General features: G+C 39.9%; 1 protein-coding gene across 1 annotated transcript; it reads right to left on the bottom strand.

Annotated features, from left to right (window-relative positions):
• Window positions 1-764: 764 nt before the first annotated feature.
• Window positions 765-27,282, bottom strand: LOC119780285 (zinc finger protein 568-like). The gene is made up of 4 exons (XM_038280279.1): window positions 27,121-27,282; window positions 14,904-15,530; window positions 6,486-6,683; window positions 765-3,561 (listed from the first exon to the last, which is right to left on the bottom strand). Exons 1-4 carry the CDS (start codon window positions 27,182-27,184, stop codon window positions 1,997-1,999), a joined length of 2,454 nt encoding a protein of 817 aa, XP_038136207.1. The 5' UTR covers window positions 27,185-27,282; the 3' UTR covers window positions 765-1,996.

A 27,282-nucleotide genomic window follows, 5' to 3' on the forward strand; every position in this document is an offset into this window, starting at 1 on the left:
AATATGAACTAAAAGGGAACTTTTAAACCAATTCTTAATAATTTAATATCTCATATGTATGGAAGTAGAAGGGAGGCGTGTCTAATGAAGCCATGCTTCGATGCTAGTGTCATCTTGTGACCGGTAACAAATGATGATAAAAGCAGACTGACACATGCTACTTGGTGGGATGTTGTAGGTAGTTGGGTCAGAGGAGATAACGTCTGAGGGTCTCATAACAGAATTATCTGATAAGGAAACAAAAGGAAGATGTCTACCATCTGGGAGAACTGACTCAAAACAAGGTTAAATGAAATATGTTTGCACTGATGGCAATTTCATCCTTAGCTCTTACTTTGTGTCACTGAACATAGAAGTTTGTATTTTAGATAAAGTGTTTGTTGTTTAGAGCTGGTCTACAATAATAACAGCTCATCATTCTTGTTGCAGAACCATACATGAGAAATCATACACTATATACACATTATCACACACTCCTAAAATCATTTAACTCTACTTATCTATCTCAGTTGTCTCAATTTATTTATTTAAATGTACTATTCATTATTTTAAATGTCTAAATTAGCCCATGAAGAAACCGCCTTAAACCAAACATTGAAAAATCCCTAGTTTTATTTGATAAAAGTCACTAACACCCAAATACCACTTGAATCCACTATAAATGTTGGTTGATCAGTGATGATACGTTCTCACGCAGGAGAAACAGAATGAATGCTGTAGGAAGAATGAAACTCTGTAGTCAGCTCACTATAACGGATTTAAAGCAGGAGTCCCAGAAAAATAGAATCTATAAATTTTATTAAAACATAGAAAGCGTACAGTTCATCTTTGCAGAAATATAAAGTAAAACAGGTTCTACAGACAGTCAACATATTAGTAGGATTATTTTGGGGTATAAATCATTTTCACGTGTCTAACAAAATAAAACTATTTTGAAAACATTGGACACATTGCTGTTTTCTTATTTTTTAACTCTGAGGGCTGTCATAGTGTCTGTGCAATTAGAGAATGAAGAATCAAGTAATGAACCTTTAAAGGCAAAGTCCGGTCATATTCAGAACTCCTGAAAGTAAATATGAAATTATTACATCCTCATTCCATACATTCATTATATCATACATTCAATAAATGAGAAGTGTTTTAATTGTGAGTCATTTTCATCTGAATGGGTTAAAACAGCAGCTACACTGCGTACAAACCTGCTGAGGACTTACAGGAAACGTTTGACCTCTGTCACCTTCTACAAAGGTTATGCAGCAAAGTCTAGAGTTAAACTTCTGTTATCGACCAAATACGTATTTTCCAACATAGTTTGCAAATAATTGTTAGAAAATTCTACATCAAGGTGTAGCTATGATGAACATGACCGACCTCCCATTTTTCTTAGAGCTTACACAAAGAGGGGCTGACTAAATACTGCATTTGTTCCAGTTATAAAACACAACAGAACAGCAGATTAACGGCGTCAATGAAAGGTTTCCCCAAACATCGCTGGACATTTGAACATGTGGACTTTGTGATGTGGTGAAAAAACGTATAGATGGACATTTTATCATGAGTCAAACATGGAAAGTAGCGCTTATGCGCATTCCTGTGGCATCTCACTGCTGTGGCTCCTAATGTCAAGCATGTTTTCTTTTCTAGAAAGCGGATGGAGACGTTGCCAAGTAGCTCATTTCCGCTGGCATTGTGTGACTTTCACCTCAAGTTAACAGCTGAATTCACAGAAAATTTCAAAACATTCCTTGATCCAGATCCTGATCTGGTTCATCACCAAAATGTAATCATTAGTTTCCAGTCACAATACGCGCCTCCTCTGAAAATTTCACCATAATCCGTCCATAGCTTCTTTAGTTAAACAGACAAACCAACGGCGGTGAAAACATGACCTCAATGGTGAAGGTAAACAGAATGTTTCCACATGTCATGCATGAACAACATTTCTCACCTCTATCAGTTGTCAAGTGCCTCAAATTATTTTTATGAATAAAATTGCTCAAGAGGAAGACTTTTTACATGTGTGAGTTCTGATGTGTCTGCGGAGAGTAGATTTATGACAAAAGATTTTTCCACAGGACGGACATTCGAAATTCTCTTCACCTGCGTGAGTTCGCATATGAGGAATCAAATGACCTTTTTTAGTAAAACTTAAGCCACAAATCGCACAGGAGAAAGGTTTCTCTGTGTGAAGCCTGATGTGACAAGTCAAATTCCCACTTTGAGTAAAACTTTTCCCACAAACTGTGCAAGAGTAAGGCTTCTCACCTGTGTGGATTCTGAGGTGATGATCGAGATTGGATTTGCGCGTGAAGCTTTTTCCACACAACGGACATTTAACGGCGCTCTCACCTGAATGAGTTCTAACGTGTTCGTCAAGATACGTTTTACGAGTGAAACTTTTTCCACAGGATGGACATTGGAAAGGGTTCTCACCTGTGTGGACCCTGATGTGTTGATCAAGGTGAAACTTACGAGAGAAGCTTTTCCCACAGGACAAACATCTAAAAGGCTTCTCACCTGTGTGGGATCTCATATGGTTTGTTAACAGAAATCTTCTTTTAAAGGTTTTTTTACACATCTTACAGCAAAAAGGCCTTTCCTCTGAGTGAGTTACCATGTGTTCAGTCAAGTTACCTTTCAGAGTAAAACTTTTGCCACAAATTGTACAGGAGAACGGCTTCTCCTCGCTGTGAATTCTGATGTGTACTTGAAGACCACATTTATTATGGAAGCATTTTCCACAGGACAGACACGTGAAAGACTTTTCGTCTGAGTGAGTTTTTAAGTGATAATTCAAATTACCTTTTAAGGTAAAACTTTTGCCACACATTGAACAGGAGAAGGGCTTCTCACCTGTGTGAACTCTTTTGTGTGCCTTTAGCCCAGATTTATTACTGAAGGTTTTTTCACAGGAAGGACATTTATAAATCCTCTCGCCTGTGTGAGTTCTCACATGAACCATTAAATGAGTTTTTCTCAGAAAGTTTTCTCCACATGTCAGACATGGAAACGTTTTCTCTCCCTTGTGACTTTTCAAGTGTTGAACCAAGTGACTATTTTGAGAAAAAGAATCACCAGAAATTGTACCGGAGTACAAACTGTTATCTGCGTGAGTTTCCTCGTGCCCTTTGGGTTTGGAACTGTTGGCAACGTTTATAGTCGTTATGGTTTGCTGGCATTTCTTGCTCTGTTTGGAACCTTTATCTCCTTCTGATCCTGAGTGTTTTGGGTGGATTTCTACTGAATCCTGGTTCTGAACTTCTCTCAAGTCCTGATAGACGACTTGGTTCCTGATTGGTTCTGGTTTAATGTGGTCCTTTTCTTCAGCAGTAGGAGTCTCCATACATTTATCTCCTTCCTCCTGCTTGAGAAGCAGCTGCTCCTCCTGCTCACTGATGGGGAGCTCCATGGTTTCCTCTTTAGTCCAGGGATCTTCTGGCTTTAGCTGCTCTTCTTTCATCTGCAGACGTTCTGGTTCCTCTTGGTCCAAACTGGAATTCCTCTCCTGTTTCCAGAGCTGCTGCTCAGAGAAATCCTCCTCTTTTCCAACCTGCAGGAGGTCTGGAAAGACAAACACAGGAGAAAGACGTAATGTTGGAGGTTACAGACAAGGAAATGTTTTTTTTAGCACTTTTCAGTACCCCAACAATTCAAAGTGTGCACACACAAATAAGAAACAATTACATTGTAGTGGCATACAAGAATAGAAAAGAATAAAAAAAAATATATGAACTAGGGCTGCAACAACGAATCGATAAAATCGATAAAAATCGACTTTAAAAAGCGTTGGCAACGAATTTCATCATCGATTAGTTGTGTCGCGCGATTAATGCATCATCCGCCGCCGCCGTCATCACTGCCACTTGACTGAAACGGGGAAGAAAAAAAAATACGGCAGAGCGAGTCAGCGCCGCAGGTGCAGTGTTGCCAACTCAGCGACTTTGTCGCTATATTTAGAGACTTTTCAGACCCCTCCAGCGACTATTTTGCAAAAAAGCGACTAGCGACAAATCTGGCGACTTTTTACGGTGTCACTGGCGGCTTTTGGAGACTCTTACGTGAAAGCATGCATCGTTCCTACTCCTGTCCCCCATCCCAACCCCGTTCTCTCGCAGGAATCCCTCTCAGCGCTGCAGTCAGAGAAGCAGGATGTTTCAGCGTCCAGACTGCAAATGAAGCGCGCATGTGCCGGGATTGACGGCGCAAATTGATCACAATAATTAAAATAGCCTTTATAAATAAATTAACTTGCAAATTATGAGGGCAAGGCTTTTAAAGTTTAAATCTTCTGGCAAAGATAAAGTAAAGAAGATCCTGCAATTTATGGAAGTAAAGCAGAATAAAATCCAGCAAGATCAGTAATATGTCAATTAATTATCTGCCACATTCCCATGTAAATATCTGTCTTTGGAGGATGTGTTTTTTAGCACCCCTAGTTCTCTCATTTTTATTCCAAATACAATTTATAATTTGAATCACAGGGCTATTTTTATCTCTATGGTTCAGTATTTTCTCAAGTAGCAACTTTAACTGCTATACTTTCCTGTCTTAAAAGGCAGAACTCTTCTAGTCTAAAAACCTCATTTGTTGAAATGGGGGGGCCTATTGTTTGAACCCATTAGAGGCTTTAAAAACAAAAAATGTCTTTTTTTGCACTTTATGAAACAAAGTAGCCTATATTTTGTGGATGTACAGCTACATTTCTCATGTAAGTTTGCGTAGTTTTAACACAAACATTTATTTTTCATATTGCACCAGTACAGTTAATGAGCAACCTGTACTTGTGTGCTTGTTTGTTCTGTCTAAAATGTTTATTTTGGAATAAAGAGGTTAATATAAAAAATAGTTTTGTCCGATTCATCGATTTTTAAAATAATCGTTAGTTGCAGCCCTAATATGAACATAAAAAAACAATAAAATGCTTTATAATAAAATTAAAAGTAGTAGACTAAAAATGTAAACTAATAATGTTTAGATGGCACAGTCAACGACTAAAGAGGTTCTTTAATCTTGATATCAAGTTAATGTGTGTGGATGGAAATTTCTCCTGTCTCATATATTTAGTTATGCTGTTTATCGAGTGAAAAATGTTTTCACTCAGTTTGTTTCACCTGCAAGGCTGAGAGATGTCAGAGTGAGGGATGCTTTTAGACTAATTCCCATGACAAGCCAGATTGTTTCTTAAGGTATAATTTGTTTTGACTCCAAAACAACCTTCACAGGTTTTTCCTCAGCATAAGTGAAGGAGACCAACTCTGTCTATCAGAACAGGGCTGATTACAGAGCAGTGAGGCTCTATGATGAATTTATCTGTCTTTGCAAAGATATGAAAATAAAGTGCAGCCTGAGGGAAACCCAGCAATCTCTGTTTATTTAACTCCGGTAAATAGTTGAATACTTTTTCCCAACTACATGTGACACATTTCTTCATCAACAACAAACAAATGAAAGAAAAGCGCATTAATATTTCACACTCAGATAATAGTTTACACTCCCTTGCAATTAAAAATCTTACAAAAGACAATCATGACCCAAAACAGGTATATTGTTCTGTTAATATTTGGTCAACTCCAAAAGTTGACGGCAAGTGATGCAGAGAAGGAAGTCTGGAAACATTCATTGTACCGACGTCATCTAGTCAGGTGATGGCAGGTTGCTGCTTGGTTTCAGGAATACTGCAATAGGGAAAGCAATTAGCACTTCTGGCTGAAGAAGCTTCTTCTCATGATCGCCTAGTGGCACAAATAACCCAACGGCTACAGAACACGACCCAACCTGTATTGCTGACTGAGGGCCGAAGAGCCTGATAAGGAAAGACCCCAATAAGGGGACAAACCCACCTACTGTCAGCCAATAACCCGTCTCTCCCCATCATGGAAACTCCTATCAGGAATCGCAGCAGCTAAGATGAGAGGGCAAATGGATCCGCTAATGTCAGCGGTGCTTAAAGGTGTTGGTAAGAGCAACAGAGCCAAACACCAACTGTGGTTGAAAGAACAGTCACTCTAGACTGCAAAACCAGACAAACACACCTGTGCAAAGTCTGGGTTAATTACAGGACAGCCTGTGATTCAATGCCACACAGATGGATCTGGGAATGATTGAAACTGTCCCAGATCAACAGCCCTCTAGGAGCCTTCATCGCAAACTCTGTGGGGATGCGGAAAACAACACTTCAAGCCAACTTCAACCCAATTGCAAAGATCTCCATCAAATGTGGAATATACCATCTCCTTTCAGCAGATGTAATGGCTGATATATGTATGAGTTCACTGATTCATCAGCCCATTCAGCATCCATGCCTGGAGATCATGTGAAGCACTTGCTGCTTCCACCATTTTCTCTCCATGACTAAAGCCTGTATAGATTTATTGTTTCTATAATATAATAATTTAGATTTGTGTAACATTTGTAATTGTTGTTTTAATCATGTAAAGGGAGGAAGAAGCAATGTCAGCTTTAGGAAGATTTCCCCCATCTCTAACCTCCAGCCTCCTGCTGCTCCTCCTGCTCACTGATGGGGAGCTCCATGGTTTCCTCTTTAGTCCAGGGATCTTCTGGCTTTAGCTGCTCTTCTTTCATCTGCAGAGGTTCTGGTTCCTCTTGGTCCAAACTGGAATTCCTCTCCTGTTTCCAGAGCTGCTGCTCAGAGAAATCCTCCTCTTTTCCAACCTGCAGGAGGTCTGGAAAGACAAACACAGGAGAAAGACTTTATGCTGGAGGTAAAAAAAAAACACTTCGCCTTAGTTTCCATGCATATAAAGATGCTTTGAAAAGTAAATCCTAAAATTCACTAAAGTGATTCAATTATAATCATAGGCGGATCTACTGGCAGCGATCGATGGTAACCATCGCCCGATCTCCTGGGGCAAGTCGTTTTAACTGATGGGAGAGTACAAATCTCATTGCATTTGCCCGCCGGGCAATGATCGCAAAAAAAAATACTGAATTACAAAAAACATTTAAAAAACATTTGTGTCATTGATCTATATACAAAAATGAATATTAGGAACTATATTTGTCAAATATTATACTGGGCAAGTAAAAATTGTTTCTGGGCAAATGAAATGTGAAAGTCGGGCAAGTGGTAGAAATCCTTAACGTCAACGCCTGACTGGGGTGGCATAGAGTGGCAGATGCCCCCCTAAATGACAGCCCTGCCACCCCTGCTGCCACCCCAGGTGGCTTATAAATTATGGCTAATTTGAGAATTACGACAGTAAATTTCTAATGTCGGACTGCAGTGAATGCAGCACGAGATGACGCGAGAGCGACTGAGACTGATTAGTTTTGAAACCGAGCGGGGCAAAGCGAGGGAGCCAACGTTACAAAAGGTTATATTGATTGGATTGAATATTGAGGGAAAGGAGAGTCCTGCCACTCTCATGGAGTTCACTCAGTTTTTGGACCCATACCAGGACGTTGCTCAGGTTGAGTAAAATAGGGGTCGTTTTACCTGTGAGTTTTATCCTGGCTTCTCTTCATTGGCTTCCTGTTAAATCCAGAATAGAATTTAAAATCCTCCTTCTCACATATAAAGCCTTAAATGGCCAAGCTCCATCTGATATCAGAGATCTGATTGTTCCTTATGTTCCTAACAGAGCACTTCACTCTCAATCTGCAGGTTTACTAGTGGTTCCTAGAATTTCTAAAAGTAGAATGGGAGGCAGATCTTTTAGTTCTCAGGCTCCTCTCCTGACATAGGGACCCCTTTTTCATCATTCTGCTTCATTCTATCTCTATTCTCCCACTCTGCAGAATCTGTTAGTTCAATCTCTAACGTTCTGCTCTCTCTGCTTTTTCTCATAGTAGCTTCATCTGGTCTGTTCCTGTTTGGCTGTGACTCCATCCTGGAGAGAAATATCAGCTGTGCTGCTGCCATCAACACCTTTGTTTCTAGATGTTGGAGCTTGGCCTGTTTTCCAGTGTGGTCCTGTTTCTCTGACTGTGACTAACTGGATGTGCTCTCTTCATCCTCTGACATGGGAGCTGGCTCGGAGCTCGTCTGCCTGGCTGTGTGTTTCCTGGACAGGGCCGCCTGTGGAGCTGGTTGACAGTTGCCTTTTGTATCTATGCTTCTTTTTCTATGTCTGCTTCTGTCTCCTTGAACCCCAGTGGGCCTCAGCAGATGGCCGCTCACACTGAGCCTGGTTCTGCTGGAGGTTTCTTCCTGTTAAAAGGGAGTTTTTCCTCTCCACTGTCGCTACAAGCATGCTTAGTGTGAGGGATTGCTGAAGAGTCAATGAGTCAATGCAATCAGCTGGTTTTCCTTAGATAGAAAACTTTGAATCAATTTGACTGGATGATCTGGTTGAACTGGAAAGTGACCTGAGATGACATGATGTGAATTGGAGCTATAGAAATAAACTGAATAGAATTGTATCCTGCGAACAAAGTTTTTCATCTCTCAGGCTCATAAAGATGTATTTACGTTCAACTATGACAGAAAATAAGACTGTCCAGTTTGGTTGTAATCAGCATGGAATCAAAACGTACAAAGGCATTGGGATCTAGATAAATTAGTGAAGCGTTTTGCCGAGCAACATGGAAATCACTGCATTCAGCTGTTATAGTCATGTTAACTTTATGTTCTGCTCTCTGGTGAGCCTTTACCGAGCTGCTACATTTTGTTTTGGCAGCTGAGAAAATCTGATATTTCCTTTAATAAAAGCGAAAGTGTTAAAAGTTAAAAATGTGATACTGGTGTAAATCCTGCTTAATATGAAGCAGTGTTGTTGTTTCTTTTTTCATATAAATAGTATGAAACTATCCAGAAATGACCTGTATGAACCTCCTCACTAAATGTTTTGTACTTTTTCAGACTGGAAGCAAAATTTATTTTTATGTTGCTTCTTTTCAGATTTGTGGAGATTTTGATGTAACATACAGAACCCGCCTTTTTGTTGATTTGTTGATACAGCAGCTCTATCTACAGCAGATCTACATGCATGAAATGTCTCTTTCATGTTGCCGTAACTGCTGTATGTCAAGTTACTGAGGAGCAAATGGGGTAAATGTGTGTTCAGAGTAAACATTACATAGATGTCCAGTACCTTGTTTGGGTGGCTTGACCCGTTTATTTCTACTGTGTAGTTCTGCTCACTTTAGTGCAGCTCAGTCCATAGATCTCTGATAGGTAACTTTTTCTTTCTATAGTTTCTTCTTGGTCAAATGCTGCAAAGCTGCCTCTCTGACAGTCAATCTCACTCATCTGTGACTCAGCACCTGTGTCTTACCTTAATACCTGTGATAATGCCCCTCTAGAAGTAGTGTTATCATTCTTCTATCTCCTATTAAGTGAGATCACATTGTACGATGTATTATTAATATGAACTGTTTCACATGAAACACTGACTGTACATACTATTGTCACCAAACTGTGATAACTGGGATTAAACACTGCTTCAGCACTGGTATGGATTGTGGAACAAAGGACAGCATACTAATCAATAAATAAATCTACTTTACTTTATATCTATAATAAACCATTATCCTCTATCTTTATCTCATATAATCACTACGTATTACTGACAACACCTTAAACCTTTACGTTTTATTCTTAATCATGAATAAACTAAATCCTCTGTTAAAAGGAGGTTGTGTCCCCCTGAAGGCGTTTACACCTCGGAGCTTCCCTTCTGGTTCTTTTCCTGCGACCAAACTACTTGGTTTAATTACTCTTTGCTCAAAACTTGCTAAATTATATAAAAATGACTAAAAACAGGAGTAAAACTCAACAGAGTTTATTCCCGTTGAGATCGTTACAGGACAGAGAAATTGCATGGAGTCGTCATCATGCAATGGCATCTGGAAAATGAGCCCCGAATGAGGTCATCTACTGCTTCTTATACCTCATGAGTCTATGTGCTGCATCAGGTGGATGCTTGAACTTTAAAAGTTACTCAACTAAATGTAACTAGTTACTACGCTGGTGAAGATTCTCAGTCTTCCAAGTCATGATTGTTTAAAAACAATCAATTGGACTTTGTTTCCAAAGTCTTCAAATTTTGGAAACGACAATCTGAACAATCTCTGCGTTGTGATTGGCCCGCCAGTTCTAGGGCCCAGGGCATTGATCGAAGCTAGACCAAACTCTGCCGGTTGGGGCTAGTTTACTGGGCTAACCAAATTGGTGCCTTAGAAACGACGCTGTCAAGGAACGCTATGGACAGCGGAAACATGCAAGAGGAGGAGAGTTTAGTGTCGGAGGTCGTGGATGAGTCTCCTCCGTCGTCCATTTTTTATTTAGAGGAGGAAAGCGGGGACGAAGATGTTGTGGAAGAGGACGCCAGGGCGGCAGAAGCTTGGTTTGGTGTAGAAGGCTTCCAGCCGTACATGTTTGAGCCCTTGCCTCGCAACGCTGCCAGTTCTGTTAGCTCTACGCCTGCTGAAGACACAGACGTCCATCCCCGTGAACACTGGGACGCAACTCAATGGGAAAGGAAAGGATTCTGATTTCAACCGTTGCGTATATTAGCTGCGACACATGAATCAAGATGATATGACCGGAAACATTTGATTGACAGATGACCGTTGATATATGATTGGCCGAATTTAGGTGTTCAGGCTGACGTAGAACTAACTGGCCTGAAGAAGATAACGGAAAAACCCCACAGATTTTAGGACAGGATTTTTTTTTTTTTTAATAGAAATTTTCTAAGTTTTGGGACAATATGGTCTGATAACGAGAACATTTATATACATGTTTAAGCCAGAATGATTTGACATTTAAATATGATTTTCCTACGACTTTAACGGTCACCAAACTTCCAAGTTTTCAGTAAACCTGCTTTGTGAAACGGAGCTCAGATCTAGAGTTCTTAGATCAGGGGACTTTCCAAGTCAGTCCCTTCAGGCTTAATTTAAGAAGCTGCAATCAATTGCAGGATTAGTTTTCTCCCCCTAGTTGTCATTTACGTTAGCTGTTGTCCTTCCCCATTCCACAGACAGTATTGTTTCAAAGTTGCAACCAATAAATATTAAAGGAACGCATTTAATTAATGATGCTCCAACAAGGAATTTACTGCTCTGCAAAGCATCCAGATTTTCTCAGAAGGTTCATCTGCAAACTCCAACTTTCTAATACGTAGAAACCCACCTGTTGAAACTAAATCTGAAATAAGCAGTCAAATCAATTGCCCGAACATTCAACACAAAGAATTGTTGTGCGAAGGTAAATCCCTTAATCATCATCTGGGCATTTTAATAGCATTAAATAATATATCAGAGCTTTAAGTTGTCTGAAAATATCAGAGAAAACATGAATAAAGATCTTTGGATAAATATGAAACGGTATAAAGAAAAGTTTATTGCTCTTTGGTTCATCAATCACAAAGTGAAAACATTAATACAAAAATCAAAAGCAAAACATCCCAAGCAGAAAATTATGTAACAAAAAATTTGTTGTAATAAACAGATATAGGCTGTGTCCAAACGTCCGCCCTAACCCCTAAATCCCTCAATGCCTCTATAGAGCGGGGACTATAGAGTGGACTTTACAGTGAACTCAGTTAACTGACCGTTCAGACAGATGATCACTACTTTTACTACCTGTTGGTCACGCAACTCTGCCTCTCAGAACGGTGCTTACGCCGTCTTTGTTCTGTGCCAGCGCCAAAACAAATCCCATGATGCTTTGCTAGGACAGCCCTGGCAAAGTATTAAGGGATATATCTGCCCGTCTAGTGACCATGGATGATCACTACCTTTCAAGGTGCATTTTGGGAAATTTGGAGTCCACTACCCATTCATCCACTAGACGTTGGGACACTCTAACCACTATATAATGCCCTATATAGTGGTTAGGGTTGACGTTTGAACACTGCTTCACTGCACTAACCTCCCTTAATCCTAGCAGGTAAACAGAACATTAAAATAATCAAGAACAAAACTATTACACTTAGTTCAAATAACAAAAATACACTTTTAAAAGCAGAAAAGATGAACTTCTAGAGACGTCTCAGCGTTAATTTAATACATCATGAATCCAAAAGAGGTCTTGATTCAGTTTTACACATCATCCATCTGGGCTCCCTCCCATCCAATGCATTCTGGGAAAGGAGGAACATTTAGCAGAACTTCCTGAGCTAATCTGATACGGCCAACAAATGCACCATGACTAACCAAGCTAATTTATTTACACCTGTATCCCTGTTGCTGTTCTTTCTGAGATGAAACCAAGGATTCTGACCAATCAGAAGTGAGAGCAGCCGTGTCCTGCAGGGCTGCCATGAATACTTTGTTTAGCCATAGGCTCAGCATCTCTTGCTTTAGTGACAGCCAAATGTCCCGCCTTTACTCATCGTACTGAAACGTGATTGGCCCACTGGTTTTGGTTCAGTCCTGAGTAGTTAAAGCACAAGTGGGTCTAGATGGATTCTTGTTTTTTTGTTTTTTTTTTGACACAGAAATATCTCTAGAATTCAGTTTGCAGGAAAGATTAGAAACTACAAACTGATCAGCAAAAAAGACTTTAAATCAAACAGAGCAACGGCTTCAATTTAGCTTAGCTCTTTATACAAACTTGTTCTGGTGTTTTAGGAGTTCATTTAATAGTGAAGTACAGACTCTTGCCTCCAAACCAAGTTCTTTGGCATTCGTTAGTTTCAATATTTTACCAGCTTTATAATATTACACTGCACCCATTCAAGTTTTCAGGAGAAAAAAAAATCACTGGGTTAATGAAAATATTTTTCCTAACTTTACTAAAAAAAGGCTTTTGATTTGGGATTTTCTCATGCAATAAGGACAAGGATTTTCTAGATGGACAGTTTTTTTTTTTTACAGGTCAAACAGAACAGCCTCTCATGTGTGTTACTGTGACGTCTCACTGCTGTGACTTCTAATCACTTCCATATCTATGTTAATTCTACTGTGATCACTTAACCTTAAATTGTGCCAAAAATACACTGCTCAAAAATAAAAGGAACGCTAAACACACCGTAGATCTGAATGAGTAAAACATTCTCACTGAACACTCTGCTGCTCTCTGGCAGTGCTCCTCCTGTTCCTCCTTCCACAACGGAAGAAAAGAGAACTTTTAATTTAATCCTCTGAGCTCTGTGAGCGCTAACCTGGAAGCTGCTGCTGCAGTGCATGCTGGGACAGCTGTCAATCTGGAGAACGGACAAGTCTGCTCTGATGCATGCCAGGTAAAGAGGGAGGGGCCAGAACAACATCCAAGGACTATGTCCGTTCTCGGTCTGCTGTTCTTGTGAATTGGAATAGCACTATGGCTGAGGCTGATGATGTTTCACGAGGACACGAGGACATGACAATGCACAAATACACATATTGAGAAACGGCCCAGGTCTTCCCCTGTGACTGCCTCAACTTAGAGATGGCGCTGCGCCACACAGTAAAAGGGCTCCAGAGCGCCATCTAAGTGGCGGTGCAAAGGTAGCCCTTTTTCCCTCATGGTTTTAGGTAAAGATGTTTTGGATTTTAAAAAATCGATACTAGGAACTGAATGATCGATCTATCGGGAAGCCAAAAATCCCGATATATTGCTAAATCTCTATTGAAATGCCATCCTGGATGAGCTGCACTACCTGAGCTACTTGTCTGGGTGGTAGCGTCTGTCTCATGCTACCTTGACTGTTAACTACCAACATTCTAAAGTGACCAAAGCATCAGCCAGAAGGCATAGGTAATGAGAACCGGTCTGTGGTCCCTACATGCACAACCAATCCCTTATTGAGTGTGTGTTGCCAATTGCCTATAATGTCCACCTGTAAACTATTTCATTTGCAAAACAGTATGTGAAATTGATGGCAAACCGTAGTGTTTCCTGAGTGGACACTTTGATTTAACAGAAGTTGGATTTAATTTAAGTTATATTGTGTTGTTTAAGTGTTCCCTTTATTTTCTAAGCAGTGTACTACAGAGCAGCTTCTAACCTGTGTGAGTTCGTAAGTGTTTATTCAATGCCATTCTTCTTTTGAACTTTTTTCCACAGGTATCACAAGAAAAAGGTCTTTCATCAGTGTGAGTTACCATGTGATGACTCAAAACACTTTTATGTATAAAGCTTTTGTGACAAACTACACAGGTGAACGCCTTCTCACCTGTATGAATCTTCATGTGATAAGTCAAGCAACTTGAGTGAGTAAAACTTTTGCCACAGAGCGTACAGAGCAGCCTCTCACCTGTGTGAGTTCTCATGTGTTCATTCAATGACTTTCTTCCTTTAAATGTTTTTCCACAGGTCTCACAGGAAAAAGGTCTTTCATCTGAGTGAGTCACCATGTGTTCAGTCAAAGCACCTTTACGAGGAAAACATTTGTGACAGATCGTACAGGCGAACGGCTTCTCGCCTGTGTGAATTAGGATGTGTCTGCTAAGAATATATTTACTAATAAAGCTTTTACCACAGGACAGACATTCAAAAGGCTTGCTGTCTGCGTGAGATCTCATGTGTTCTTTCAATGGAGCTTTTCTTTTAAATGTTTTCCCACAGGTCTTACATGAAAAAGGTCTTTCATCTGAGTGACTTACCATGTGATCAGCCAGAGCATCTTTTTTAGTAAAACCTCTGTCACAAATCTCACAAGTGTACGGCTTCTCACCTGTATGAATTCTCATGTGTTCAGTCAAATGACCTTTACTGGTGAACGTTTTGTCACAATTCATGCATTTGAACGGCTTCTCACCCGTATGAGTCCTCATGTGCCGAGCCCACTGACCTTTATGAAAAAAACCTCTGTCACAATTCACACAGGTAAACCGGTTCTTACCGGTATGGATGCTCATGTGATCAGTCAAACTACATTTATTAGGAAATCTTTTGTCACAATTCGTACAGGGGAATGGCTTCTCCCCTGTGTGAGTTCTGATGTGTGCTTGAAGGCTAGATTTAGCCAGGAAGGTTTTTCCACAGGTCGGACACTCTTGGATCTCCTTACCTGTGTGAGTTCTCATGTGAACCTTTAAATATGTTTTCTTTAGAAAGCTTTCTCCACATGTCGTACATGAGAAAGGTTTCTCTCCACTGTGACTTTTAAGGTGTAAAACCAAGTCACTCTTCTGAGAAAAAGACTCAGTGCAAATTGTACAACAGTGAACACTGTTATCTGTGTGATTTTCCTCATGCCTTTTACGCTTTAAACCCCTACCACAGTTTTTATGCTTGGTTTTCTGAGATATCTTACTCTCTGTGGACTCTTTATCCTTCTCTGATCCTGAGCATACTTGATGGATTTCTTCTGAATCCTGGTTCTGAGTTTCACTATAGTCCTCAATGATGAGCTGATCCCTGATTGGTTCTGGTTTAATGTGATCATTTTCTACAGCAGTAGGAGTCACCATACATTTATCTTCATCGTCCTGCTTGAGAAGCAGCTGCTCCTCCTGCTCACTGATGGGGAGCTCCATGGTTTCCTCTTTAGTCCAGGGATCTTCTGGCTTTAGCTGCTCTTCTTTCATCTGCAGAGGTTCTGGTTCCTCTTGGTCCAAACTGGAATTCCTCTCCTGTTTCCAGAGCTGCTGCTCAGAGAAATCCTCCTCTTTTCCAGCATAATCTAACAGGCGGTCTGGGAAGATAAAGGAGAAAAACTTGTTATTGTAAGCTACAGGAAGGACACTTCACTACAGGTTGGAACTACATCTCCTAGCATGAATAGTAGCTCTGAAATCTTTTATGTCATCTTTTATAACTAACAATCAACAACTACAGCTAACTTTTTCACCTACAAAGACTTTTGGACTGAAGCAGACCAGAAAATCAACAGAACATTTTCATTGAAGTGATATTCCTTCTCGTTTTCTTAAGAAGTCGTGGATTATGTTTGCTTCTGGTCCAAGCACATAGAACCAGTAACTGCTCTTCTCCTCATTAAGCTGCATAAGCCCAACCCCAATCCAGTTTTACTGGACCAGCAAAGACAAAAAGAAAGTTAACACTCTCTGAAACACTATTTCATACTGTTGAGGTGAAATGCAGCTAAGTTTTTGTCTTTGTTGCAACACTACTATTGTCCTGATTACGGAACGTATGCGCGATTGGCTAGAGGTGTAAATTTCCTAAGAAGACATGCAATCATTTTTAGGTACAATATTATGTTTCATAGGTTAATTCAAACAATCAGAAAGTGTGAATTAAACTTACTGCTAAAGGTGAAACTTGGTTGTTACATATACAAGTTGAACATCAATGACAAACTGAAAAACAGTCGACAAATACTACAACCAAATCTGCAAACCAACAGAAGAGAAAGCGGTGGCAAGACACTTTTATATCTGTGTATCTAATCTGTTAAGAATACAACTTACAATGAAACTAATCCTGCAACTTGACTGTGACAGTCAAGTTGCAGGATTAGTTTCCCCACCCAGTTGACATTACGATAGCTTTTGTCCTCCCATTCCACGGACAGTATTGTCCCAAGAAAAACAGAAAAAAACCTCCAAAAATAATCCTATATTTATCAGGCATTCAATGAGTTTTCCTGAACTTGAAAGTTTCAAACCTACCTTCTTTTTCAAACTGCCCATGTTTGTTCCCACCAAAAGTTGTCCGTAGGGTATGGGAAGTTTCCGGGGGAAAATTAGGGCGTAACAAAGTCGTACATCCCAAAAACAGGGCATACAATTTCTAATATTTTTAGTAGAGGGCGTACAATGTATGCCAATGCTGGAACTTTGGGGCTAGAACGGTGAATGCCCAGCCCAGACGACACCGCTGGTCTAAACATCTCCAAAGTATCTGTAGCTGAGGTTTCTCTTTCCGAACACTTTTCTGTCATTTTTGAAAGCATAATTTCCAATGACACAGACACATCATAAGGAAAAGTAGTAAGGATTGTAGCTAAAACATTATCAATGGTCGTGTTTTATTTGCCACAGAAACAAATCCTCCTGTGACTTTACCATCAGAACTCCACTCTATGAGGGCCTGCAACAAATGTCCTAATATTTTCACAGAAAAAGAAGTCTGGACATTCATATTAAGTCCAATAAAATAGTTGCCTCTAGGTAGATTTGATCTTGATAAAATTTCCCAATTTCACCAAAAATACAAAAAAATGGCAGAAAAATCATACACCAACAAATCTTCTTCCTGCTGTCTTGATCTTTTACCCACAGCTTTAGTTGAAAAAGCTCTACTTATCATAACATCTAGTTTAACTCAAATAATAAACACACCCCTTTTTTCAGGTGTTAACCCCCAGGTCCTAAGAACAGTAATTATTTAACTTCTGTTAGAAATTAACTTTGACAAACTGCTACTGCAGAACTACCGGCCTATTTCAAACCTGCCCTTCATCAGTAAGATTATTGAAAAAAGCTGTTTCAACAGGTAAACACCTTCCTAACAATGACCAGCCATTTCATCATCTTCCAGACAGGCTTCTTGCTAACCGCAGTGCAGAGATTGCCCTTCTCAAAGTGTTTAATGATGTACATATTAAATACAGATGGAGGTAGAACCACACTGATGATCTTAATGTACCTTAGTGCAGCATTCAGGATGGTTGATCACTCCATTTTATTAGAGATTAGAGTGCTTAGAAAACTGGGTCAACCTCTCTGGGACAGTACTGGACTGGGGCTGTGTACGAACCCCTGCCCTTACCACTATATAGGGCCCTATATAGTGTTTATGCCATTTCAAATGAGCATCCGAAAAAGTGGTGGACTCAAAATTTCCCAACTCACCTTGAAAAGTAGTGATTATTCCAAGTGCCGAGTTCGAATTCAGCACCTTCTTCCTTCAGAGGCCAGATTTGTTGGCCGATTATGCCACAGCGTGGCTCCAAGGCCTGGTTGGATTGGAAGGCTATTCCTTATGCGCCCGACAAATACGCCTTTTTGCTCGTTTCGAAGGACAGGTCCGCTGTATCCTCCGTAGTTCAAGCAAGCCGACTGCTACATGCTCAGAGGTAAAAGGTAAATGGTACCAACCAGTGGTGAATATTGGAAGTGCAGTTTGTTACAAGTATGTCACAAGTATGTGAAGAGTTACGTCTGAAATTTATGAAAATAGTTGTTTTAAAGGTTATTGAGTCAGAAATATGGTGGGTAATGTTTGGTTTACTGATAGGCAAGTCCTCTCCTCGCAAAACATCATGGGATTTGTTCTGACAACTAGCTGCTGTCGGGTAGTATGAGCAGCGACAAATAAAGATGGTGCATACACCGTACAGGGAGGCGTAGTTACATGATCAAAGGGGAGCAAAAAATAGCACCACCCAATCACTGACCCTCTGGAAGGAGAAAAACAGGTAAGTGACCACAATCATGTGATGGGAGATGATTCACCGTGTGAGTCACTTAACTGGTTTAACAGTTAAGTCTACGAAAAGGCAGGATCCAGCTGATGGACTGCCAAACGAGCTGCAACCTCAGTGACCAGGCAGGAATTGGATCCAGGTCAGGGATACAGATCAGACAAGAAACAGTTCTGGAATACAGGATTCTGCAGCAGTGTTAATTACGTCAACTAGGACGATGACATACATATTTTGAGACTAAGACCCGACGAAATTTACGAGCCATTGACGAATGGACATAAAGAAATGTAATTGTTTATAATTAATTTGTAATTGTTAATATAAGTGTTTCTTGAGCTTCATAGAAGATTACGCGTTGTTGCGCTGTTTGTCCCTACAGGGCACCTGTCCCACAGTGACTCGTGCCGCTCAGTCAGTAGTAGCACAGGGCTTATATGCCTAGCTCAACTTCACAGTCATTGCATGGGGCTCGAATAGCATTGTAGGGTTTGTTGGAGGAGCTGAGCAAAAACATGCCTGGATGTATGGAGCCATTCCATTTACAGGGCGAAGGACAACACCAAACAGTCTGCGGCTTTAAAATGGCGGGGAAGAAAACAACGAATCTCAAGCAACATCTGATGTGCCAACTAGGGCTGCAACTAACAATTATTTTAAAAATCGATGAATCGGCCGATTATTTTTTCGATTAATCGATGAATCGGACAAAAAATATTTTTTATATTAACCTCTTTATTCCAAAATAAACATTTTAGACAGAACAAACAAGCACACAAGTACAGGTTGCTCATTAACTGTACTGGTGCAATATGAAAAATAAATGTTTGTGTTAAAACTACGCAAACTTACATGAGAAATGTAGCTGTACATCCACAAAATATAGGCTACTTTGTTTCATAAAGCGCAAAAAAATACATTTTTGTTTTTAAAAGCCCCTAAGGGGTTCAAACAATAGGCCCCCCCATTTCAAGAAATGAGGTTTTTTTAGACTAGAAGAGTTCTGCCTTTTAAGACAGGAAAGTATAGCAGTTAAAGTTGCTGCTGGAGAAAATACTGAACCATAGAGATAAAAATAGCCCTGTGATTCAAATTATAAATTGTATTTGGAATAAAAATGAGAGAACTAGGGGTGCTAAAAAACACATCCTCCAAAGACAGATATTTACATGGGAATGTGGCAGATAATTAATTGACATATTACTGATCTTGCTGGATTTTATTCTGCTTTACTTCCATAAATTGCAGGATCTTCTTTACTTTATCTTTGCCAGAAGATTTAAACTTTAAAAGCCTTGCCCTCATAATTTGCAAGTTAATTTATTTATAAAGAAAATATAAACGCTGCTTAAGCTAATTCAAATGAAATTAAAAGTAAAATAAGTAGCCAACCTTATCACTGTCTGTAACCTACTAACACGGTAAGGAAAGCATCAGATGAGCTACCTGAGAAACTAACGTTACGTTTCCCCACTTTAAAACCAAACAAACATGGCCGCTCACCCTGCTGATCAGCTCTCTTCACTGCCATTGAAGGCTCCAACGTGTTTTCTTTTCCGGTGCTGCGTCATAACAGTGGTGCTTCCGTGCCATGTTCATTTGTTTTGACAAAAGTCGCATGTTATGACTTTTTTCACTTTACAAAGCGCAGGCTATTTTAATTATTGTGATCATTTTGCGCCGTCAATCCCGGCGCATGCGCGCTTCATTTGCAGTCTGGACGCTGAGGGTAAACTCCTCACTAAAATCCTGCGGCTCTGACTGCAGCGCTGAGAGGGATTCCTGTGGGAGAGGGAGAAAGGGGTTGGGATGGGGGAGGCGCCCCACGGCAGGCAAAAGCCGCCAGTGACACCGTAAAAAGTCGCCAGATTTGTCGCTAGTCGCTTTTTTGAAAAATAGTCACTGGAGGGGTCTGAAAAGTCGCTGAGTTGGCAACACTGCAACTGCGGCGCTGGCTCGCTCCCCCATATTTTTTTTTCTTCCCCCGGATGACGGCGGCGGCGGATGACGCATTAATCGCGTGACACAACTAATCGATAATTAAATTCGTTGCCAACGCTTTTAAAAGTTGATTTTTATCGATTTTATCGATTCGTTGTTGCAGCCCTAATATATATATATATATATATATATATATATATATATATATATATATATATATATATATATATATATATATATATATATATATATATATATATATATATATATATATAATAAGAGAAGCAGTGTGTGGAGAAGTTCTATTATTTAGTGTTGACTAAACTGAAAAGACTAAAATAGATTTTTTGTCATTGTGACTAAGACTAAATTAAGAGGATTCCCATCCAAAGAGGAACAGACAGATCCAGGGTTCCAGGAATCCACAGAGTGTGAAGACAGGTTCAGAGTTCCATGAGTCGAGAAAGAAACTGAAGACAGAAATGCACAAATGCAGACAGGCGGGCTCAGTGGTTGAGGGACAGAGACCTGGTATCGGGATTATTGCACAACTTTAAACTGGTCTCTACCTACGAGCCAGGCTTACGGGAATTAAAAATGCACCCACCTAGGGGCCAGGACACCATCAGGAGACAAGACAAACACTAAAAACCTCTCAAACCACTGGCCTCACGGAATGGGAACATGAACCCAGGAATAACTCAAAAATAACAAAACAAACTAACAAACAGGCATCAAAGAAAGATCTCAGCCCGATAGCTGGGCAGAGCCGAATATAAAGCAACAGACACAGGTGGATAAGATGAGCGCTGATTAGGAATCAGGCAGGGTTAGGCAGGTGAAAAAAGTGAACAATTAAGGTCCGCTATCAGGGCAGATCCTGACAATGACCGCGACTTGCAGCTAATCTTCACAGATAATTTTCAGTACTTTCTTTCAAACATGCTTGACATTGGAAACATTTTGAAGACCACATCAACCAAATTTCAGAAGGAAAAGCTGACCATTGGAGAATGTAAGGATGAACTCATGGTAGCCATTAGACAGTTCACACTTGTGCTTGATGGTGAGGGCCACTACAGGGCACACACTGCTTCTAATGCAGATGCTGACAAAGATTAAACAAACATACTCAGGGGGTGAATTGAAGAGTTTGAAATTAGATATGATCTCCTCAAGTCACATGATCTTTTCTTAGTATTTCATCCTTTAACATGTCCGGAGGAAATGAAAGACCCCCCCAGTTTTGGAAACAAAAGTTTGCAGCATTCTCAAGAAATATGAGGCCGTCTTGCAGCTTGACAAGGACACCACTGAAAGAATGGATGCGCTTAAAGCAGGCAGGAAAACGCCTGGGAGCCTCATCTGTGTATCACTTGGTCCAAATAGTAAAGACAAGTAACCCAGTTGCTTACTCCAACATCAACAAGGTGGCTAAGCATCCTACTATGCTGCCTTTAAGCAGTGCAGCTTGTGAGAGGGGAGTCTGGCATCTCAACATAATAAAAGCCAAGTACAGATCTCACATGCTCGTCTCTCAGCCCTGATGCACATCCAGTTGTCAAAGCAGACCACAGAGACATTTCACCCAAAGCCAGCTGTTGACCTGTGGATGGAGACAGCAAATCGGAGGCTACACCAAGGAGAGGGCAGCGCATCTGCAGCATCTTCATTATTTACCATGCAGGAGTCTGAAGCAGAGGACAGTGAGGAAGACTGAATTTAATCAGACCAAACTACATACGGGCTGAGTACCAGGACACCATCTCCTGGTACTCACCTGAGTAACTCAACACAAAGGTTATGTGCACTAGAGGTGGGCGATAGCGTCAATTTCTAATCGATACAATATAGGGCGGAACGATTTTGGAAAATAATCTAATTGCAATTTTTTTTCCTTTATATTGCGATTTAATGCAATTTTTTCCCCCAGTTTAATTGATCATGTCTTTTTTTAAACATATACAAAAAACAAATTAGGGGCTAAAAGACACGCTGTGTCCTAATTAATGATCGCATTCTGCCTTCGATATATTTCAACCAAAATTGCAATTTAATTTTGACTTTTCTCTACATAACCACAAGCAACAAAAATTGCCTCTAAATAAAGACAATTGTAAACAAGGGCTATTTAAATCAAGAACTTTTAATGTTTTTATTAATCAGAATATTATTCAAGAGAACAGCTTTTAACTGATTTGGACATCAGTCCTTGTTGAACATGAAGTCCAAAGTGCAACCAACAAACCAGTCTATTTATTAAACTGATTAACTGGTACTTAGTGCTATGTATGAATATATAAACTCTAAAACAAGTAATAAAATTAGATTATCTCACTGCTGCAACTGTCTTCCCTTCCATGTGGATTTGCCTTCCCTTCCATGTGGAAGGGAAGGCAAATCCACTTTAAACATTTTATTGACACCTAAAGAACGCGTCTGATTCACTAATTGTTACATAGCCAAAAATTGCAGACGTCCGCGATTTGGAAATCTCATTTTTTTTCAATCGCAATTATATTGAAAATGCGATTAATTGTTCAGCCCTAATACAATACCAATACTGGATCAGTATTGCTGATATGGATACTGATATTTTTAAACATTTTAACTTGATGTATCATGGAAATTTTGACCTTTGGTGTTTTTGATTTTTATTTATTGTTGCAATGGAATATTAACATTAATTTTGTTCTGTTCATAGTGTTTCTTTTCCTGATCTACCTCTTGTATAATATCTTTCAATCCTTACGTAATTTTCTTTCTATTGTGTGCACTTGCTTGTTTCTTTAAATCTATAAATCTCCCTGTCGTGGGATAAATAAAGGAATAGCTGATGTTAGCCCATTAAACAGCATGTTTTAATGGAATGAATGTACATTGTTCTTTCAAAGTCTTAATTCCACTTTCTGAGTTGGCTCCAGTAACATATGACATTTAATATCTACTTTGAAAGTTAATATAAAGGTGATCACTCTCATCTACCTGGATATTATCTAGAGGTCTGAAGCGCCTGTCTGAGGATCGAGGGTCTGTCGGGGCGATGAGTGAAGTTAAGGGCATTTTTTATGTACCGGTAACAGAAAATTCCTTCCACATGGATGTATCCTCTCTTGCTCCAACCATCACACAGCTCTGCCCTAACAGCTTGAAAGGGAAATAATTGACCTGCAAGCTGAACTCAGAGTAGGTGTGGGCAACTTCTGGAGCTTGGTTTCTGTAGCAGACTGTCCCACCTTAAAACCACTTGCACAGTAGCTTATGTCCTTTTTGAGCACATGCAAGTCAACATTTTCAGCTGGGAACTTTATCATGAAAAACGGAAAACTGAGCAGGACTGAGCAATGCTCACCTTGAATGCCCCACTATAATCCCAACAAGCTACAAATACAACATTAAAAAAGTTAAGGGCATGCATGCCAGCTCCCGCTCCTCTCTGTATTAAAGGTCAAATAGAAAGGAGCGCGTCTAGAGCAGTTTTATGGTGTGTGATGGTAGATTATCCTTCCTTCTCTCTAGGTGGTCTAAATTGTGCTGAAAATGCTCCCAGTAACAAAAATTGAGAGATTTTCCAGTATGCTGGGCGCCTCTAGAGCAGTCATGTGACCAAACCCAGCTGTGACGTCAGTGTAGTCAATCATCCTCTGGTGTGCGTACAGACCCACTAATTCACGCATTGCTAAGCACTCTGAGAGGATGGTGAAAACGTCATTACAATGGTCAGCTGTACTGCTGCTAATTGTAGGAGTGGCTTTGGATTGAGAAAAGGAAGGTTTCATTATCCCAAGGACCCAGTTTTACTTCAAATTTCAATCCGGAAAGTAAACAGATCAGACAAAGATCAACGGGACAATCTGTGGCATCCAACCGATACAGGAGACTAAGATGGAATCACATCACAGCAGATTATTTTATCATCAGTCCTGCTCTCACAGCATCAGTTGGATCCAATCAACCAAAGTATCAGCAGCTTGTTTTCTGTTGCTTTAATAAAGCGCCATGAGCAGAATCGGGTAAAAACCACATCCTAAGGGCAACGTTTCCCAACCAGACAGCAGAAAGGATCCGGTTCTTGGAGCGTTCGCTGCCATCGGGTTACTGAGGGACCGCTTTACCCATCCAGGCTCAGCGGCGGAGCCCAGCCTGCTATCCAGAACCGCACACAGGGCTCCAGTACTGACCGCCAGCCTTCACACCCACCGCAGCAGCTCGCTACCGACCCAACAGAACCCAGCCACCACAGAACCAATCCCAATCCTCTGATCCTCTCCTTAAACTAAAGGTTAGACTCTGGTTTAAACTAATTCAAACTCAGCAGCATCTGGAAAATGTTCTGATGGATAATGAACTTCCAGCGGCTCTGCATAAGATCCAAGAACATTTAGCAGCGCTGATTAAACCAGCGAGCTTTAATAAAACCACCAAGACTGTGATTGCTTCCTATTTGTCCTCATTAAAGGAGAAAACTCCATCACAGGTCAATAAATATTCACTCCATGTAAAATGACTTCTTCCTGAATAAACTACAGCGTCCCTCAGTGGGTCACATGACCCAATGAGGAATTTAGCATCTTCTGCCATCTTAGTGAATTATTTAATGCTATAAACAACTAAATGATGGAATTTGTTCACTTCTGATGCATTTCATTTTATACATATTATAAAATGAGAAACTAGAAATATGTTTTTTCTATTTGAACTTTAAAGTTGTAAGGAAATCATATTTAGGTGTCAAATCATTCTGGCTTAAACATGTATATAAATGTACTGTTTATTGTGCCAAAATTTAGAAAATTTCTATTTAAAAAAAATCTTGACTTAAAATCTGTGGCTTTTTTCCTTATCTTCTGCAGGCCAGTTAGTTCTACGTCAGCCTGAACACCTAAATTCGGCCAATCATATATCAACAGTCATCTGTCAATCAAATGTTTTCAGTCATAGCATCTTGGTTCATGTGTCGCAGCTAATATACGCAACGGTTGAAATCAGAATCCTTTCCTTTCCCATTGAGTTGCGTCCCAGTGTTCACGGGGATGGACGTCTGTGTCTTCGGCAGGCGTAGAGCTAACAGAACTGGCAGCGTTGCGAGGCAAGGGCTCAAACATGTACGGCTGGAAGCCTTCTACACCAAACCAAGCTTCTGCCGCCCTGGCGTCCTCTTCCACAACATCTTCGTCCCCGCTTTCCTCCTCTAAATAAAAAGTGGATGACGGAGGAGACTCATCCACGACCTCCGACACTAAACTCTCCTCCTCTTGCATGTTTCCTCTGTCCATAGCGTTCCTTGACAGCGTCGTTTCTAAGTCACCAATTTAGCGCTACTTGGTCCCAATGGAATTTCCCATTGGGAACCTGCTAGCACTAAGTTGCTAACTGGTATGCTTCTGACTAACCGTCCACAACCAAACTTGCTTGCAAACCTTCCGCCACAACAATCCCGCCCCCTTGATAATTGACCAATCACATTCACTTCATTCACTCGTGTAAAGTCGGGAACCACTCAGGAGAGTTCGGAAATTCAACAGTTGGAACAGCCGCTTTCCTGCGACTTTTAGTGTGTTCTATTGTGATCTACATGGGATTAGTTTTCAATTATGGTTTAATTGAAAATGTATCAACTGTGTTATTTCTTAATGTGGGGTAGCCAGTATAAATGTAAACCAGTTTATTTATCTCAGTGACGTAGCAGATTGCTGTAACAGTGGCTCTCCTCCTGACCTTGGTCTATTAATATGGCTCCAGTAAAAAGAATAAATAATTAGCAAGTATCGCTGCTTTATGTTGTCTGTTCCAGTTTCTTCCATCTGGTTCATTGTTCAGACTTCCACCACCGATACAAACGCAGATCTAAGAAACTTGTTACATATTTTATCTATAAAGAGAAAGTCTTGAACATATAGAGAACATGGTCCAGGAATAATCTACATGTAAACTAATGCGCCTTTAATGGAACAACTAAGCACATATTGATTAGCATCAATTGCTTCATCAGATTTCTGACTGGAACAATTAATATAATTATGATTAAAGTCTGCAAAGGTCAGAAAGTTTCCTCTGCTCTCCATTAGATGCAATAAGGACCATATTCCCTGTTCCGTCCAATCTTTGTAAATAAATATTTATTTTTAAATCAGATTATATCTACTGCTCCATAAGGGTGCATTATGAGGGGAGAAATTATGTGTAAAGATTATTTTCCAATAATAGAGAACTCGTTCATTAAATCTAATCTAAGTAATGTATCCAAATTGCATTTTAGTAATACTTAATGCAAACAAATTTGGAGAGAATTTGCAGGGAGAGTTTGACTAAAGTTATGAAGCTGATGGATCACATTTTGCAGCCATCTCAGTTTTATGGCTCTGTTCACTGAATCAAACCCCTTCTACAGATTTAATAATATATATTTTTCCTAATCTACAGAAATCTGTTGCTCAAAATGAAGTGAAAATTATTCTAATTGATTAACTTAATGATCTGAGGTATAATGAAGGAATACGGTAAATAATCCTAGAGAGATCTTCCATTTTAGACCAGAGGGTTCTACCCAGAGTTAACAGGTCTGTTCACAACCAAATATCTAAGTTAGATTTGCTTGATATGTATAGATTACCAAAATGACTTATTTATCTATACTCTACATAAATGACATGGTAATTGGTCTTAAATTGTCAACATATGTTTTATCCTTACCATTTTTTGGAATCAGTGTAATTAGTTCCTGGTTCATGCTGTTCATTTATGATTTTATCAATAAATCCCTGAATGGAAAGAAAACGTGGTCTTTGATATCATCCCAGAAATGGATAAGAGTTAAAAGACAGACCATCCTGTCCTGATGAGTTTAACAGCAAGATCTAGTTTAAACATCTCAATTTTAGAGTCACACAATTCTTTAAATTTTTCTCTAATTAAAGATAAATCATTTTTATGCTCCACCCCTGGTTCCTACCTATCCGGTGTAAGATGATCTGGGGGATCCTGGTGAAATCCAGCAGTCTGTGCTGATCATCCATCTTCTCCTCCTCGATCTGATCTAATCTTCCTTTAAACTCTGGGAATGTTTCTCCAGCAGGAGTTAACTGCTCGCTGACAAACTCTCCTTCCAGCTGGA

Source organism: Cyprinodon tularosa, unplaced genomic scaffold, assembly GCF_016077235.1.
Source record: "Cyprinodon tularosa strain WSP-4 unplaced genomic scaffold, ASM1607723v1 ctg1025, whole genome shotgun sequence".
Lineage (NCBI taxonomy): Eukaryota > Metazoa > Chordata > Actinopteri > Cyprinodontiformes > Cyprinodontidae > Cyprinodon > Cyprinodon tularosa.

Excerpts from the sequence above, each read along its gene's own strand:
- LOC119780285 (XM_038280279.1), bottom strand. The coding sequence starts at position 27,184 with ATGGATGATCAGCACAGACTGCTGGATTTCACCAGGATCCCCCAGATC. Across the intron at positions 15,531-27,120 it reads GATCATCTTACACCGGATAG|ACCGCCTGTTAGATTATGCT; the intron begins GTAGGAACCAGG and ends TTATCTTCCCAG. Across the intron at positions 3,562-6,485 it reads GGAGCAGCAGGAGGCTGGAG|ACCTCCTGCAGGTTGGAAAA; the intron begins GTTAGAGATGGG and ends TTGTCTTTCCAG.